The 18,931-nt window shown below is 46.1% G+C and overlaps 1 protein-coding gene across 8 annotated transcripts in view; it reads right to left on the reverse strand.

The window, feature by feature from the left end:
* ppp1r26 (protein phosphatase 1, regulatory subunit 26) overlaps positions 1–18,543 on the reverse strand; it is a 41,275-nt gene extending 22,732 nt beyond the window's left edge. For 2 of the 8 annotated variants that reach the window (XR_005943803.1, XR_005943802.1), the window contains exons 1-2: positions 12,366–16,804; positions 3,593–3,670 (exon numbers count right to left, since the gene is read on the reverse strand). Coding sequence is in view for 6 of the 8 variants with exons in the window: in XM_041193684.1 (XP_041049618.1) it covers positions 11,838–15,935 (4,098 nt within the window). In the remaining 2 variants the exon portion in view is untranslated. The other 6 variants (XM_041193684.1, XM_041193681.1, XM_041193679.1 and 3 more) reach the window with 6 other exon arrangements.
* Positions 18,544–18,931: the final 388 nt, after the last annotated feature.

Consider the following 18,931-nt stretch of genomic DNA (forward strand, 5'->3'; position numbering starts at 1 on the left):
CATCCCCACCCCCTTTCTGCTTCCCCCTTCCTTTTGTTTTTTTCCAATAAATTATATAGATTTTTCTTTTCCCACCTATTTCCATTATTTTTAAATATTTTAAAATCTTTTATGCTCTTCCCACCCCCACTAGAGCTATACCTTGAATGCCCTACCATCCATTCTCAATTAGCACATTCGTTTAGATAATATCACCAACTTTAACACCTATGTGTTCTTTTGTTCTATTGTTGGTGACATCTTTTGATGATCTGCTTCTATCACTGCTTGTTTGTCCCTACAACCACACCAACACCCTCCACCTCTCTCTCTCTCTCTCTCCGCCCCCCCACACACCTTAAACCAGCTTATATTTCAACTCTTTCTTGGACTCGAACTCAAGTTCTGTCGAAGGGTCATGAGGACTCGAAACGTCAACTCTTTTCTTCTCCGCCGATGCTGCCAGACCTGCTGAGTTTTTCCAGGTAATTCTGTTTTTATAAAGAATTTTAAAGCACTGGTGAAGGAAGGTGAGTTGGTGCAAAATACAATTGAGGGTCAGGAGATTGCTTAGAGAGTTTAAAACTGTAAAATTATCGGGACAATAGTTTCCTTCAATTCCTTCCCTGCTCAGGTCTCCCCTGGTAGTCCAGTGAGGGGTTCTATTCAATAGTTAAGCCATACAGGCAAAGGAGGCTCCGTTTTAATTTTTAGTCTGTGTTGATTTGGAAGGGAAGAGGGGGCTCTTTGGGGTGGGGAAGGGGATTGATTGCAGGGGACTGCTCTATCCTGGACGGAGCGAATTGGAGAGGTCAGTCGAGGCATGGCCGATTGTGGAGGCTCCTCCGGCTGGCACCTGGATCCAGGAGGTAGGTATAAAGGCACTCACCTCTTGAATCAGCCAGCTCCTCATCTTGATGGAGCTGTTGGGTTTCACTATGCTTGGGAAACCTGGCTGACAGCAGTTAAGGTTAAGAACATAAGAAAAAGGAACAGGAGCAGACCATTCGGCCCCTCGGACCTGCACCACCATTCAATAATATCATGGCCGATCTTCCTGTGTTTCGATTTCCACATTCCTATCAAACCCCGATAACCTTTGATTCCCTTTCCTAACAAGACTCTATCTATCTCTGCCTTAAAAATAGTCAATGACCCCGCCTCCACCACCTTCTGAGGCAGAGAATTCCAAAGTTGCACAACCCTCTGAGAGAAAAAATTTCTCCTTATCTCTGTCCGAAAAGGGTGACCCCTAATCTTAAAACAGTGCCCCCCTAGTTCTGGACTCACTCACAAGAGGAAACATCCTTTCCACGTTTACCTTGTCAAAGCCGTTCAGGATCTTATATACTTCAATCATATCACCCCTCACTCTTCTAAACTCCAGTGGAAACAAGCCCAGTCTGTCCAACCTTTCCTCATAAGACAATCTACTCATTCTAGGTATCAATCTAGTAAACCTCCCCTGAACCGCCTCCAATGCATTTACATCCTTTCTTAAATAAGGAGACCAAAACTGCACACAGTATTTGAGATGTGGTCTCACCAATGCCCTGTATAAGTAAGCATAACATCCTTACTTTTATGTTCAATTCCTCTTGTAATAAAGGAAAGCGTTCCATTAGCCTTCTTAATTACTTGCTGTATCTGCATACTAACTTTTTGTGACTCATGTACTAGAACACCTAGATCCCTCTGCACCTCAGAATTATGCAGCCATTCTCCATTTAAGTAATACTCTGCTCTTTTGTTCTTCCTGCCAAAGTGAACAGCTTCACATTTTCCCACATTAAACTCCATTTGCCAGATCTTTGCCCATTCACTCAACCTATCTATATCCATCTGCAACCTCCTCATGTCCTCTTCACAACACACTTTCCTACCTTGCTTTGTGTCCTTTGCAAATTTAGCTACCATGCCATCCTCCCCTCATCTAGGTCAATGATGTAAATTGTAAAACATGGAGGCCCCAGCACAGACCCCTGTGGGACTCCACTCATCACATCCTGCCAATCCGAAAAAGACCCATTTATGCATACTCTCTGCTTTCTGACAGCCAGCCAATCTTCTATCCGTGCTAATATGTTACCCACTACACCATGCGCTTTTATTTTCCTTAATGTGGCACCTTATCAAATGCCTTCCGGAAATCCAAGTACAGTATGTCCATAGGCTGCTCTTTATCCACTGCACACGTTATCCCTTCAAAAAACTCCAATAAATTGGTTAAACATGATTTTCCTTTCACAAAACCATGCTGACTCTTCCCTATTGCTTTGAGCTCTTCTGAGTGCCCAGCTATAACCTCCTTAATGATCAATTCTAATAACTTCCCACGACAGATGTGAAAGGTTGAAAGACTGAATGACAATTAGGTGGGATGTTCGCTTGCCCACCTTCCACCTCAGTTAAAGCCAGAACTGGGAGACTTGAGGTTGTTTATAGGTTAAAGTTCCCTCTGTAATTACTATTGTAAAGCAGGGATATATGGATGATTTTTGGATTGGTGGGTAAATGTATTAAAGGATATGGATCAAAGGTGGGTAAATGGAGTTAAGGACAGATCAGCCATGACCTAGCAGCACTGTGCATGTACCTACATCACATGGACTGTAGCAGTTCAAGTAAGTGGCTCACCAATGCCTTCTCAAGGGACAACTGGGGATGGGCAATAAATGCTGGACTTGCCAGCGATGCCCCCAGCCCAAGAAGGAATAAATAAATTTCAGGAAATCACATCTGCTCACAGCAACTGTGTGTTCCCACTTTGCTGCAATCCACTGATTTGATCACATCTTTCAGTTTTTGTCCTCGCACCTTGTCTGTGGCTGGTTGGTTGTTGGTGGGACTGGAGATTGATTCAGAGGTTGGTACAGGCTAGCAGTGCAAATATTGTGTCATGGGGATGAAGATTTGGAATTGAAGATGTGGCAACCTGCAGCACAATTAGTTTGCAAACATTCACTTCCACTGATGTAGAGGAAAAGCTGGGTGATGCTCTAAAGCATTAGTTTAATCTTAGTTATATCCCATTTTCACTGCCAAAGTCAGGCCTGGTGTCAGCAATGCAGTTTAACATAAATACAACAAACAACATGAATTAGCTGCTGCTATTTTGAGCTCTGATGTTGGCGTCTTGTCTATTTATCTATACGTGAGACTGCGGGCTGTAAGTTCACTCACTGAGATGAACCTTCACTGCCCTGGTAACAAATGGCTATCAACAATTTCAGCACAGCAGCAGAAGGTGCCCAGATGATGTTAGGGGAACAGACCAATGCAAGTTGAGGCTTTGCCCATAGCAAGGCCTGGTCAACAATTGATGCGCTGTCCATCACAACAATTGAATTATATTCACAAAGTGTGCAATGTGAAGAGAGCACCAAACCCAGCAATTTGAGGTTACGATGTTTATCTAATTCTCAAGCCTCAGAGGTTAAAAACACAAAAGACAAAACCCTCAATTAGGATTGCTTCAGTTGTTTGGTTTTCCTGGGCACTGTAGTGAAATACGGATATTAAACAGAGGCAAGCTGTGAGCCTGTGGTGAGAACTGAAGCTAACTTTAATATCTGACCTGTAATTAGCTACTGTTCGCAGTGCTGGAACTGACCTTGCTCTGTAGGACTCAGTACCACACCAGGTGATGTCTTTATTTAGTAAATCATTAGGAGAGCATGAACAGACCGATCTGTGGTAGGCACAATAAAAGCAAATTATATACTGTCTTACATAAACTGATAAGACCATGCCCACTCTTACACCATATTTATACAAGTTTACATTTGTTAAGGTGGTGGTATTTGTTTCAGGAAATCACATCTGCTCACAGCAACTGTGTGTTCCCACTTTTCTGCAATCCTCTGATTTGATCTTTCAGTTTTTATCCACGCACCTTGTCTGTGGCTGGTTGGTTGTTGGTGGGACTGGAGATTGATTCAGAGGTTGGTACAGGCCAGCAGTGCAAATATTGAGTCATGGGGATAAAGATTTGGAATTGACACCTCCTTCTACAGCAAGGTGCAATTCTACTCAAAGATAAAAACAAAAAACTGCGGATGCTGGAAATCCAGAACAAAAACAGAATTACCCGGAAAAACTCAGCAGGTCTGGCAGCATCGGCGGAGAAGAAAAGAGTTGACGTTTCGAGTCCTCATGACCCTTCAACAGAACTGATTTTTCTTTACAAGGAGAGGGGTGAAATATAAGCTGGTTTAAGGTTGGGGGGGGGGGGGGAGGGGAGAGAAGTGGAGGGGGGGGTTGTTGTTGTAGGGACAAGCAAGCAGTGATAGGAGCAGATCATCAAAAGATGTCACAGACAAAAGAACACAGAGGTGTTGAAGTTGGTGAGATTATCTAAACGAATGTGCTAATTAAGAATGGATGGTAGGGCACTCAAGGTATAGCTCTAGTGGGGGTGGGGGGCATAAAAGATTTAAAAATAATGGAAATAGGTGGGAAAAGAAAAATCTATATAAATTATTGGAAAAAAACAGAAGGAAGGGGGAAGAAACAGAAAGGGGGTGCGGATGGAGGAGGGAGCTCAAGACCTAAAGTTGTTGAATTCAATATTCAGTCCGGAAGGCTGTAAAGTGCCTAGTCGGAAGATGAGATGCTGTTCCTCCAGTTTGCGTTGGGCTTCACTGGAACAATGCAGCAGGCCAAGGACAGACATGTGGGCAAGAAAGCAGGGTGGAGTGTTAAAATGGCAAGCAACAGGGAGGTTTGGGTCATTCTTGCGGACAGACCACAGGTGTTCTGCAAAGCGGTCGCCCAGTTTATGTTTGGTCTCTCCAGTGTAGAGACCACATTGGGAGCAACGAATATAGTAGACTAAGTTGGGGGAAATGCAAGTGAAATGCTGCTTCACTTGAAAGGAGAGTTTGGGCCCTTGGATGGTGAGGAGAGAGGAAGTGAAGGGGCAGGTGTTACATCTTTTGTGTGGGCATGGGGAGGTGCCATAGGTGGGGGTTGAGGAGTAGGGGGTGATGGAGGAGTGGACCAGGGTGTCCCGGAGGGAACGATCCCTACGGAATGCCGATAGGCGGGGTGAAGGGAAGATGTGTTTGGTGGTGGCATCATGCTGGAGTTGGCGGAAATGGCGGAGGATGATCCTTTGAATGCGGAGGCTGGTGGGGTAATAAGTGAGGACAAGGGGGACCCTATCATGTTTCTGGGAGGGAGGAGAATGCGTGAGGGCGGATGCGCGGGAGATGGGCCGGACACGGTTGAGGGCCCTGTCAACGACCGTGGGTGGAAAACCTCGGTTAAGGAAGAAGGAGGACATGTCAGAGGAACTGTTTTTGAAGGTAGCATCATCGGAACAGATGCGCCGAAGGAACTGAGAGAATGGGATGGAGTCCTTACAGGAAGCGGGGTGTGAGGAGCTGTAGTCGAGGTAGCTGTGGGAATCGGTAGGCTTGTAATGGATATTGGTGGACAGTCTATCACCAGAGATTGAGACAGAGAGGTCAAGGAAGGGAAGGGAAGTGTCAGAGATGGACCACGTGAAAATGATGGAGGGGTGGAGATTGGAAGCAAAATTAATAAATTTTTCCAAGTCCCGACGAGAGCATGAAGCAGCACCGAAGTAATCATCGATATACCGGAGAAAGAGTTGTGGAAGGGGGCTGGAGTAGGACTGGAACAAGGAATGTTCCACATACCCCATAAAGAGACAGGCATAGCTGGGGCCCATGCGGGTACCCATAGCCACACCTTTTATTTGGAGGAAGTGAGAGGAGTTGAAGGAGAAATTGTTCAGTGTGAGAACAAGTTCAGCCTGACGGAGGAGAGTAGTGGTGGATGGGGATTGTTCGGGCCTCTGTTCGAGGAAGAAGCTAAGGGCCCTCAGACCATCCTGGTGGGGGATGGAGGTGTAGAGGGATTGGACGTCCATGGTGAAAAGGAAGCGGTTGGAGCCAGGGAACTGGAAATTGTTGATGTGACGTAAGGTGTCAGAGGAATCACAGATGTAGTTGGGAAGGGACTGGACAAGGGGAGAGAGAAGGGAGTCAAGATAACGAGAAATGAGTTCCGTGGGGCAGGAGCAAGCTGACACGATCGGTCTACCGGGACAGCTCTGTTTGTGGATTTTGGGTAGGAGGTAGAAGCGGGCCGTCCGAGGTTGGGCGACTATCAGGTTGGAAGCTGTGGGAGGAAGATCCCCAGAGGAGATGAGGTCAGTGACAGTCCTGGAAATAATGGCTTGTAATTGGGCTTTGCTTCTGATTTATCCTTCCTGGCTTGGAACTCAGTAAAGGAGAGGTAGATAGGAAGAGGCAGCTGGTATTAGGATAGCTGGCAGATTGATGGGGGAGCATCCTCCCAGCAAAAACAGGAATAGCATTTAAAAGTGGATTACTGCACTATCCTCAATATATTTGGTATTATTGTTAGAAATGTGAGGTTTTATAAGATTGTTTTGTTTTGGGACTGTGTCTTTAATTTAGAGTAAAATGGAGGAATGAAGGGGTCATGTGATCTGTTCTGCATTCTGCTGACAAGAGGCCTGGGTGGCTTGGTTGTTAAAGATTAAAGAAGGAGGGGGCCCAGGTTGTCTTACTAAGAACAAAGTAGGAGATATTTATGCCTGTAAACAATGGCCACAGCGGATGTGCTGACAGTGGATAGCCTGTACTTCTCCAAGCCCCAGGGAGATGTTAGGAACGTCACATTTTGTAAACGATCATATTTTAAACTGTCTATCTAATTCTAAGGTAGAATGAAGTTCGGGGTCTAGTGGATAGTTAATTAGCAGTTCTATCTCAATACAAGGCCCAAGTGATTCATGTTGCCATGGAGATGGGCTTTGAGAGAGGAAAGAGTCCATAGGAAGCCATTGTAGGATCAGGTTACAGGCTTTCCTAAAAATATCCCTGAATCTCACAGACAGGTCAGTCTGCGAGAACCTGAGAAATAGAGAGAGCCGAGAGATAAAGTCTCTGTTGTTCACCAAAAAAGCAGGTGGGAGATTGTGCTCGGGCTGAAGAGACCAAGGTTGTGAGGGTTTAAACGAAGCTAGAACGTTTGCCTAATTTCGGCTAGAGGGAGGGATCTCCAGGGTAACCCTCAGTGTGAAAGTCAGTTTGCGGGTTAGAAGTTATCCAGCTGGAAAAGGAAGTAAGGCATTGGGAGCTAAGAATCACCGTGGATTGGTTCCTGGAGAATGAAGTGTCCACTTAAGGGACAGAGTAAAGTGTTATCTTGGAAGGAGATTTTTGGTTGCTTTAATTATTAAAAGAAGGATCTTTTCTGTTGTTTTATGTAACCTTTGAATTAGTATTTAGTTAATGTTTTTAGTTTGTGTGGTACAGTAAAAGTCTTAAAACTTGAAATCTTGTGTGATCCTTTCAGTCATTCACTGGAAGTGAGTTTCTTTTTAAAAGTTATCGTTCTTTACAGGGATCGTAACACTTTCCCTGCTGACTGGTTGGCGCCTCTGCAGTCCAGCACCCACTTACTATTAATCCAATACACAGGAAGTTGCTCAGATATCACAAACACCCAGCAGTTACAGTATTGGGCTTAGTTACAGTCTTGCCGTCTGATCTGAACTGGGCTCAGGACTCAAGGTGGATCTGACCAGAACTGGACTGGACTCCAATATTCAAAGTGGGGTTCTTTGTCAGTGGCTGGTTACAAGGCAGGTCGTAAAAGAGAAGGGGAAAATGTATTTTGCAAACTATAACTATGATGAACATACTAGACATAGCAGACAGGAAATCCTCACATCTTCACAGAGACAGCAGGTGGGGGCCTGCAGAGAAAGAGGGAGGGAGAGGGAGAATGAGGGGAAGTGTGGGTGAAAGAGAGAGAGAAAGAGATCTGTCCTCATCGACAAAAAAACAACCAACATCACAAACCCCGATCCGTGCTATTTATTAGATAAATGCCATGAAGATGTGGAACTGTATAATTTAAATAATTTTCACAAATTTGTTAAAAAGTATGTGCATCAATATACACCTCAGGCAAAAACAGAGGAGCAATTTCAACATCACAAAGAAATTTCTCAAAACAGCAAAACTATTTGGCAACATATACACTAAAAACAGAAGATAGAAACAATAGTTCTTCTAAAGAATTTGCTGTATCAGTGCTGTCATCAGGTTTAATCAGAGTGATCAATGATGGGGAAGATAATCCCACTTAAAACAATACTAGCATTGTGGTACGGTTCTTGTAATAGTGTTCTTCATCCTCAACACCAGCAACTGTACTATAACCACCTGCATTTCATCCCAGTTCAAATGTCATCAAACTGGATCAATGAGGTTAGGGTGGGGGCCCAGGAAGTCTGTGAGATTATCACATTTTCTGTCTATCTGTCTGTCACCACATCTCTGTACTTCTTTGCATTTGTTCACTTACTTGTATTGCTGCACACTGATGGAAAATGATAACGCGCTCATGCAAGGTGTAGCTGTCACCTTCTATTACAAATTTGGTCAGGGGGTTCTGGGGAATGGGGTGGTATTTCTGGGGGGTGGGGGCACTGGGTGGTGGAGAAGGCTCCCTAGATGTATCTTAATAGTTTCAGTGGAGATATTTCACAAAGAAAGGTTTGAAAATCACTACCCAGAAAGCAAACCACAAAATACTTTCTCCAGGCTCAATCAATTAGATAAAAGCAAAATACTGCAGATGCTGGAAATCTGAAACAAAAATAAAAATAGCTGGAAAAACTCAGCAGGTCTGACAGCATCTGCGGAGAGGAACACAGTTAAGGTTTCGAGTCCGTATGACTCTTCATCAGAACTGAGGAAAAATAGAATCAATCAATTAGAGTTGTGCTGCTGGGTCCCTATCGACCACTTGGATTGACACAGCACAGCACAAACCTTCCACATACTCAATGTCTCAGGCTGGTCCACACATTTTACAGAATCCACCGCAAAAAGCACTTTCACACATTCTGACATGGGGAGGTGTTTTTTTAATGCAAGTGTGACTTATTATTTTTCCTCACTGAAATCCTAGTGACAACACTGCGACAGAATATACATAATCAGAGGGCAGATCTGGGACCCACAGATTTAAACCCAATTTTGGGATTGCTCACTGCGGTTTTGCAAAATTAAATGTCAGACTTCACATATATAAGGAGCTAAGGAATTAAGAAACTCTCATTAAATTCAATGCCATCCTATACTTTTAAAAGTATCAACCGCCTGTACAGATTTCACATTTCAAAATACGGAGAAAAGTCAGAGTTGTTTCCCGTGCGTGTTTGCCTAGGTATATATATTGTGAGCCAGAAGCCAATGTTACTTATATGTAAAATCAAAATTTGCTTTACTCCTCTCCCCTCCCTTCCTGAAGTACTTTTCTACATGCGTTGGTTGCCCCTAGAATACCTCATCCTATTTTATGCAATGAGTAATGGCAGGCTGTTTGATTATGCAATCTTGCCCTCAGTCAATGCCAGCAAGTACATCATTGAATAGTGTTCAGATATTCCCCCCTCCTTCCCTAAGGCAAACTGCAGTGGTCCCAAGCGCTGCCCACCCTTGCCTGAGATTTGCTCAGTCAATGAAAACTAAGGATAGAAAGAGGATTTTTTTTTTTTTGGTTTCTCGGCTGCCTATTGGATAACTCTGAGTAACTTTTAAAAGTCAAATCTTGACCTTCCCACAGAGAACATACTTGTGCTAATGTGGGTTCCTGCAGTTGGCCAAATGCCGATTGTCACCTAGGTCAATGTTAATTTGCGGTCCCTGCTTTTTTCAATGAAGCAACTCCAGAATCCCAGCACTGCTTGCCAATGCTGACATTGCTGAGTGGCTCAATGTAAAGGAGACCCAATCTTACAGGCCTCTGCTAGAGATCAAATTCCTTAAAAACTCATGTCCAATATAACAGACTGGTAACTGGGGATAAAAATGATCAAAGCCCACAGGGCTCCATCTTTAATAACTGGATGAGAATCCATGGTCCAAATTATAATTCTATGAGAATGTTCACCCCAATCTTATTGCAATCCACATGGAAGAAAGAGTAGAATGCGAATGGCAACACTCTCTTTCAGCTCTGGGACAGAGATTCAGGTCCAGACTGATGGGGTGCAAGTCAGCCACCCTCTGTTGCTGGTCAGATAAATTTGAGGCAATGACTGCCCACAATCTGGCACAAGAATCAGCAATCTCAGTCCTGAGAATCTACAAAAGATGGCTGGAGCATCGGAAACAGGAAGATATCGCCCTTTTGTGTAGCGGAGCGAGGGGAACTTGGGGGATTAAGGCACATTGTTGGGAGGAGAGCAGATGGATCTTTACTCTGTGTCTGCTTATGCTGTACCTGACCTGGGAGTGCTCGGCGCCCGAAATAGAAAAAAGAAATGTCTGATTTCAAAGCATCGATATTCCAAATCCAGTCACACACACATACACAGACACCTATGCACACAGACCCAAATGCACGCACACACAGAGACACACATGCACACAGTCACACACAGCCCTTTTAACACCAGTCACACACCCACTCACACAGATACACACACACAGTCACACAGACACCCAGTCACCCACACAGTCAGGCACCCACACAGTCAGATACACACACACAGTCACACAGACACCCAGTCACCCACACATAGTCACACACCCACCCACAGTCACACACTCACACACACAGCCACCCACACACATACCTGCAGTCACACAGACACATACTCCAGAGACACACACGCACACAGACATACATACACCCACACAGTCACACACACACACACAGACCCGGAGACACACACACACCCACACAAAAAGACACACAGAGACACACGCGCAGAAACACATTTGTATGTATGTGTGTGTTTGCATGTCTCTGAGACTTGCAAACACACACATACATACATACATATGCACACATGTACATATGCACACACACACACAAATAAATGCCCCTTGTGATGGTCTGTCATACAGGCCCTTACACCCAACCTCACAGGGTCCTGAGTCACATGCTGTTAGTTTCAAATTGAAGCGCCATCTATTCACGGCCTTGTCAGACAGACAGACTTAAAAAGAAAGCTTGAACACAAAATTTAGTGTTGGTTACCTATGTGCAAGTGAGTTTAAAGAATTCAGGGCTTAATTTCTGTTCAATGTATATTCACCTATTGTCATCTCAAAGGAAGGTTTTATTTCTACACCCCCTGTATCAATCTTTTCTCCTTGTCTAGGCTTTCAATTATCGCTGTCACAGCTGCTTACCAGAATCTTGCCCGTCTGGCTGTCATTCATGTGTGAGCCCACAGTGGGTGCTACTCAATCACAGGAGCCAGCAACAAGTGCAGCAGGAGCAGTGGCCGTGGCTCATTTTCTCCCTCTGATACCCTCAGTGATGCTGAAGCTGATCGGTGTATCCCTGGCTCTGATCAGATATCTCAGCAAAGACCAGGAATAGATCCCAGAACAACTTCTTGATCTTTAGGATGTGCTGAACTCATGCCAGGCTGCTTGGGTAAGGTCATTGAACGGAACCATAGTGTGTCCTGCAATAGACTGAATAACTGGAATGTGTCCATGGGGTAGGGGAGGGGAGGGGGAGGCGCAAATTCAGAGATCGACCTGAGAGCTGGACAGAACTCTGCCTTCCCAGGGAAATGCACTGCAACTGGATTTAAAGGTGGAGGGGTGGGGGGGAAGGTTTAGCTCTGGCAAGAAACTAGTTTAAACAAAAGATCTGTGTTTGTAATCAATCTAATTGTTTTGAATAGAAGGATCTACTTACAACAACATTGATTAAATCCAGAGGTTTACCTGGATAAACTTCCTCCCCCATCAATGGAATCTATACTGAACATGGTGACTGCAGCGTAAATAATTCAGAGATAAGCTACTGTACCAACATACTTACGACTCAGCACCCTGTCTCTGCAGTCCTGACCTGTCAGTGTCCACTCTACTGTCGCCACCTGAATGATCACTAGCTTTGTCGTAAAAGGCTTTGGGAGCTTTCCCTTCTGTTGCCTCCTCTGTTCTTGTGGCCCTGTCGTTTTGCTCCTCAATCTTACATCCTGACAAAGCCTGGCTCTGTGGCTGCTGCTGAGCGGCCGGGAGAGTTTCACCACCCTCTCTACTCGTGCACTGACTGATAACCTCCCCATCAGAAGCTCCCTCAGCAATCAGTGTTTCTGTAGCGGTCTCTGCACCTACACTGTGGTCTCTCTGCTCTATCCTGGTTTCCTTGTGGGTTGAGGCTATGATAGGTGCAGCAACTGGCAAACAGCTGGTTGGTCCTGTCACTTCAAACAGATGCTGGGTCACACAGTCAGAGTCTCTGAGTACAGCTTCACTCTGCTCCCTCACCTCATTCCTCATTTCACTCTGATAATTATGGTCACTTTGTTCATGCCTTGCCGCGCAATGCAGCCTACTTGCCTTACTGGAATGAGCACCAAGACTTAATGATGGCATCAGAGTTCCTAAAGGTTGGCCTGGATTTTTACCCTCCTCAGACTTTAGTTTAGCACTATCTGCCCAGTCTAGACATGAGTGAGTGTTAACTACAGCTTGCGAGATTTGGTCTGTACAGCATCCTATGTCTGACTGGTTGTCTCTGAAATATTCTCTGCAGGTTCCTTTTCCCCTGGCTACTGACACAGTGTCATCGAGAGGGTTGGTCTGGAAGACACCCCACAATTTGTTTATAGTTTTCTCAGAAGATCTGATTTGGTCTGCTTTCGGTTGATGCTGTCCTGCACCCCACAATCTGGGGTCGAGGTTTTGCACACTTTGCTTCTGAACCAAGGGTTGTGTTGTTTCTAAAGCAAGAGCTGTCCATTTATCCTGAATGTTCTGGGTGATGCAGTTCTCTGGGGTAGTATTAAACTCTTTGTCCTGAAGGATATCACTGTGCCAGCCAGAATGGCAATTACTGGCTCCTTTCCCTGGACAGTCTGTGTTGCCAGCCTGCAAACTCCCCTGAGTGATCCCAGCTTTATTTTCAGTTTTGGAAGCTGCTGCTGGTTCTCTGGCAACATGTCTGTGTTCAGCCTGGCGCTGTGCACTGAAGGTACCATGAATGTCCTGAAGCAGGTCCTGCCCTTTAACATCAGTTTTGCTTTCAGTGCCAGCCCTTTTTGTATCTCTCTGCAAATACCCAGCTGCAGGTTCATCTGCCAGGTGGTGTGGTCCTTTTGTATTAATGTTGTGAGATCCCTCAGCTTGCTGAGAAAGGGGAGATGGTGTTGTGACCTGAGCTGCCATTTCTGACAATCTGCCTTCCTCCACTTGTTGGTTAAATCCTTGCACCTTGTTTTGGTTGTTTGTGAGCTTGTCCAATCTGCTATTCACTCTGGCCTTTTCAGCTAGAAACCTCAGAATTTCTTGCTCAATCCCATCGTCGCTGTCTGGGGAACTGCTGTCACCCGCGGTCACATTTTTCCAAGTCAGCCCCTCAGCTGTGCTGGATGGAGCACCACACAACAAACCAATCTTAGGCTTTGCGATTCCAGAAATTTTGCTGCTGCTTTCACTTTCTGACTGCTCCCCTGCCTTCTTGTTCCCTTTACGCTTCAAATTTAAATAACGTCTACAAGCTGCCTTGCTACTTTTTGATAAACAGCTTTTTAAGGGGCCATGGCTTGCAGTGAGGCCTTCACCAGTAGCCCTGAAAGTTTGGTCACCAATTCCTGCACTTTGCTCAGAGTAAGTAAGGACCTCTGCTCCTGTAAATCGCACTCGCTTCTTGCACCAGTTCTTCGCGTCCCTTGATCTTTTCCCCAGTTTCCTTCTGGTTTTCAAGAGATCCTTTGTAGCTGTATCCAGATCCTCATCACTGTCCAGTGAGCTACTCTTCTCATCTGTCTGCCAAGAATCATGGACATGCTTAACACAGGACAGTTTCTCGCCAATCCAATCCATGGGAGACAATTTCTCTTCATCTCGGTTGACAGTCCTGCCGTACCAGATATCTTGTGCCGATGAGCTACCTTTAAGTTTAATCTTAGAGGTGATGGTGCCATCGTTAGTCAGTGCAACAGGTCCCCCACTAAGCTCTGGTGGTTGACTTTCTCGCAGCTTCTCCATTCCAAGTTCATGATCAGTGCTGACTTTATTCTTCATCCTTCCTTTTTGCAACAATGATGTCCGAGATGAAGACGAAGACAAAGAAGAGAACAAAGATGGAGAGTCATTCAGACTGTCTTCTCCCTTCAATTCCTGGGGGAAGGTCCTGTTCAATTCACTCACAGCTCCGACTCCGTTCGATTTCTGACTGCTTTGGTTTGCCTTCAGAGCCAAGTAATTCTGAATTTCTTTCTCAATGCTGTCACTGCTGTCTGCAGAACTGTTTTCACTGTCCGAGGAAGACATGACTTGCTTGGAGACAGCAGCGCACTCAGTGGTTGCCTTGCCTTTGCCTGCTCGCTCTTCCCTTTCAGAAGCAGTGCTATCTATAATGCTATCTGCAGATGGCTGCACTTTGGTCGCAAGGGGCCCTTCCCGTTTTGGGGAAGATTCTGACAAAGTCTCAGCTTGAAATCTTTTTTTCCAACCAAGCCTGGAGTCCGTGGTATTTCTTTCACTTTGTGTTACAAAGTCATTGCTGGACTGATCACTCGAGTCAGTATCAGAAAGATTTGGAGGACAGAATTCTCCAGGCTTTGGGGCACAGTGTATCCACTTCTTGCTCACAGTTGCTTCCAGTGTTTCTTTCTCCATGCTCCTCGCACACGAAGAGGAATCAGCACCTTTCTGAGTGCTGGGGGGCTTGTGAGACAACAAGCCAAGGACGAAGGCAACATCCTTGGTTTTCCCTTTCTTCTGTTCTAATTGGTAAAGTTGAATGGCTTCTTCAATCCCATCATCACTGCTAGAATCAGACAATTCTCCACATGCAGTAATGGGATTGGCCCTTGGCTCAGCAAATTCAGCATTGAGGCTCCACTGGGCATTGCTGCTTTTGTAAAGTTCCTTAAAGCGATGCCTTGCTCTTGGTTTCTTTCTGCTAGCCAACTTTTTATTACCTTTGGGATTCCCTTCACTGCCTTGCTCAGGTCTGCAGGCGGTCCCAGGTTCCCCAAAATGGCTGGACTTAGTGCTGCAAGCCTGAGAGTTGGTATTCATCACTGACTGTTTGACAAGGTGAGTTGGGTTCCCTGTGCTGGACTTGACGCATCTCTTCCTCTTCTTCTGTCCCACCTTCACCAGATTTTCTTTATGTTCTGTCCTCCCCGCAGAAGCAAGCTCACTCTTAGGGGCGCTGGTGCTAGAGCTGCCGGTCTCCTTATTCCGCTTGTCTTGCAAGAACCTTTCAATTTCTGCCTGTATACTCAGTTCAAAAGAGTCGTTGCTGCTAACACTGGAGGGAGAAGAACATCTGGATCCCGCAGCATCCAGGCCGACAATATTCACAAAGTCAAGTCCTAGTTTGGTTGGATCTACCGCTTCTCGTCCACATGAAATGCCATTGCTGACATCTGCAGCAGAGTCTTCAATGGCTTCATGTGTCCCTGGGGGAACGCTAGTGTCGTGGACAGACTTCGATATCAAGGATGGATCTTCCGTTTTCTTTTTCAAATATTCCTGAATTGCTTCTTCTATATCTCGGTCAACAGACTCATCACTGTCCGAGTCCAGGATGCAATGGCCCAAACTGGATTCCTCTGTGCCAAGTGTGCAGGGTGGATAGCCAGTCTTCAGGTCCTCCACAGCGGCCCCCTTTAAAACTCTGATGGAGGTCCCATCTAACACACCCTCACTCTGCCGTTTTGCAGCTATGTTTGTCTGCGCGTTACTGCTGGGGTCATTGTTCATGGCACAAGGTAAGTCATTGGTTTGCAAGTTTTCTATGATCATTTGCACATTCACATTGATGGTATTTCTCACAGCAGAGAACTCCTCTCCGGAGTCAGAGAAGGCCACAGGGAGGCTGAAGTTTTGGGATGCCCCAAAGGGATGCCAATCCGTCTGTACTGCTGAGACTGGTGCCAAATTCATGAAGAACATTATAGCAGGAAAGTGACGGCCCAGACATGTGACCTGTGTTGTAGCCCCACTCACATCCTGCAAATGAAACAGCACAGGAAAACTATCAGTAAACTGGTACAACTTAAATTCTCATGGGCTTGTGTTTTTAGTGAAATTTGCTTGTCTTCTGCCTCTGCCTCATTTGTTCCCTAAAGAAAGATGTGCATTTATATAGCATCTTTCATGACCTCAGGTGGCCCTAAAGCATTTTACAGCCAATCAAGGTCCTTTGAATTGTTGTAATGATGGAAAGATGGCAGACAATTTGCTAATGGCAAGGTTCTACAAAGAACAATGAATAAATACCCTGATTATATTTTAAGTGATGTTGGTTGAGGGATAAATATTAGCAAGGCCACCACAGGGAACTTCCCTGCTTTTCTTCATCCAACTTAGATGGTGAAGGGGCTTTAGTTTAATGTCTCACTCAAGAAACGACATCTCGACAGTGCAGTATTCTCTGGGACCTAAGCTCTGGAATTTCACCCTAAACCTCCCTATCTCTCCTCCCGTAAGTTGCTCTTAAAATCTACCTCTATGACCAAGTGTTTGGTCATCAGTCCTAATATGTGTTTATGTGGCTCAGTGTCAAATTTAATGATAACGTTCCTTTGAACTACCTTGGTCCATTTGACTACAATAAAGGTGCTATATAAACATAAGCTGTTGTTGAAAATTAAACTGCTGGTAATTTGAATCGGTTATCTCATAGAATCAGTTTAAAGTGCAGACACGCTGGATGTCAATACTGGTTCTAAACAAAGAAGACCTTTCGCTCAATAACAAAACAGGAGAGATAAGCTCACTTTACAAATAGTACCACTTAAATACTCTCCCCTTTCCCTGGTGTGTTACTGACCCGTTCCCAGATCTCTGCAGATTTTAAATGAATTGCAAGTTAGTTCAAAAGCAGGATTAGGAGGGATATCAGGAGGTTCTCTGCACAACTGGAACACCCAGATGAAAGAGTGGAAGTTCAACCCAGGAACCATTCAAGAGCAAACTGGAGACTGCAAAGTTGACTGATCAAGGAAAATGGGCCAAATTTGGGGCTACAACAGGATGTTGCTCCCCAATCTTCAACTGGCATTGTTGCCTCTCAGCGTTCACCTGGACCTCAGCTTCTGTGTACAGGGGTTTTGGGGGGTGGGGGTTGGGGGTTGAGACACCAAAGACTCAGACTATGAAGTCTGACTTAGTTGCACTGCCAACTGACACAGGCTGTTCAAACTTGAGCCGGACAGAGCGCCGTGTGGTCAGTGCCCATGTAACCCAGACCCTGGTGGTCAGTGCCCATAGTACCCAGACCCTGGTGGTCAGTGTCCATGGTAACCAGACCTTTGTGATGGTCAGTGCCCATGGTACCCAGCCCCCGGTGATGGTCAGTGCCCATAGTACCCAGACCCCGGTGATGGTCAGTGCCCATAGTACCCAGACCCTGGTGATGGTCAGTGCCCATGTAACCCAGACCCTGGTGATGGTCAGTGCCCATGATATCCAGACCCTGGTGGTCAGTGCCCATGTAATCCAGACCCTGGTGATGGTCAGTGCCTCCGAGGGGGAAAGGAGAGGGTCAGTGGCCGAACCTGACGACGCTCCCTGACCTCCGGTCACCCGCCCTACCCTCAGCGGCCGCCCGTTCGCCTCAGACCCGAGGCCCGACCGGGGCCTCCTCATCCCCGGGCTGGGAGTGGGGGAACCGACGGGCGGTACCGCACCCTCAGACCGGGGGCACCGATTAATTAACACCACACCCCCCCCCCACCCAGCCTTCTGGCCTCACATCGGAGGTTAGCAATAAGAAAGGAGGCGAAGCAATTAAGCGAGCGCCTGGCCGCTGAGGACAGGCCGCTGAGGACAGGCCCGAAGCCCAGAGCCTCGAGTTGAAGGCCGGCCGGGCCAGCGCCGGACAACCGCCGGGTCGGGCGCCAAAACCCAGCGCGAGCCCGGGGTGATTGACAGCTCCCAGGATGATTGACAGTTCCCGGGATGATTGACAGCTCCCGCGGTGATTGACAGCTCCCGGGGTGATTGACAGTTGCCAGATCCCCGGGAGCGGCCTTGCTCGCTCGCTACCTGCTGCAGCCGCCCCACTCTCTCCCAGCAGCTCCTGGCAAAGTTCAGAGCGAGGAGGCGGAGAAGCAAATAAATAAATAAATAAAAATCACCGTGCAGATCCGGCCTGCTGGTGGGCAGGCGCTGCAGCAGCCAGAAAGATCCCAAGCGGACTCTTCCTGTGTAACTCTTATTGAGTTAAAACAATCAAACTAAATACTCTTCCTGTGTAAAAGCACTTGCCCCAAATAGGAATTGCTTTTTGCAAAGGAGGGAAAAGCTGGGGTAAAAGGCAGCACATTTCATCGTTGCAGGCTTAGACTCGAAACGTTTGAGATCCGCAATAGAGCCAGAATCAAAAAGTTAAAGTCGCCACACAACATGCAAACAAGTGCTGTGCAAATCAGAGAAAGCAGAGAACTAACTGCACTTTATTTGGACTCAACTCATTGAAATTTTTTTTTTCACCTGTCCCGTCAACTATCTTGCCTCCTGGAGATACCTGCATGCCTATCCAAAGACACCAGACAAGCGCATTATCTGATATATCAGCCATGGCTCAGTAATAAAATGGAAACCTCTGACTCAAAGGACACTAGATTCATGGACCTATTCCAGAGATAGAAGCACAAAATCCAGGCTGACACTCTCAGTGAAGCAGGAATGCAGCACTAACAGAGGGTCAGTAGAGAGGGAGTGCTGCACTGTCAGAGGGTCAGTACAGAGGAAGCACTGCACTGCTGGAGGGTCATTACTGAGAGAGCACTGCACTGTCGGAGGGGCAGTATAAAAAGAATGTTGCACTGTCTGAGGGTCAGAACTGAGGGAGGGCTGCTCTGCTGGAGGGACTGTACTGAGGGAGTGCTGCAACGTCAGAGGGGTGTGCTGATGGAGCGTTGCACTGTTGGAGGGTCAGTATT

This window comes from Carcharodon carcharias, chromosome 8 (genome assembly GCF_017639515.1).
Source record: "Carcharodon carcharias isolate sCarCar2 chromosome 8, sCarCar2.pri, whole genome shotgun sequence".
Classification (NCBI taxonomy): domain Eukaryota; kingdom Metazoa; phylum Chordata; class Chondrichthyes; order Lamniformes; family Lamnidae; genus Carcharodon; species Carcharodon carcharias.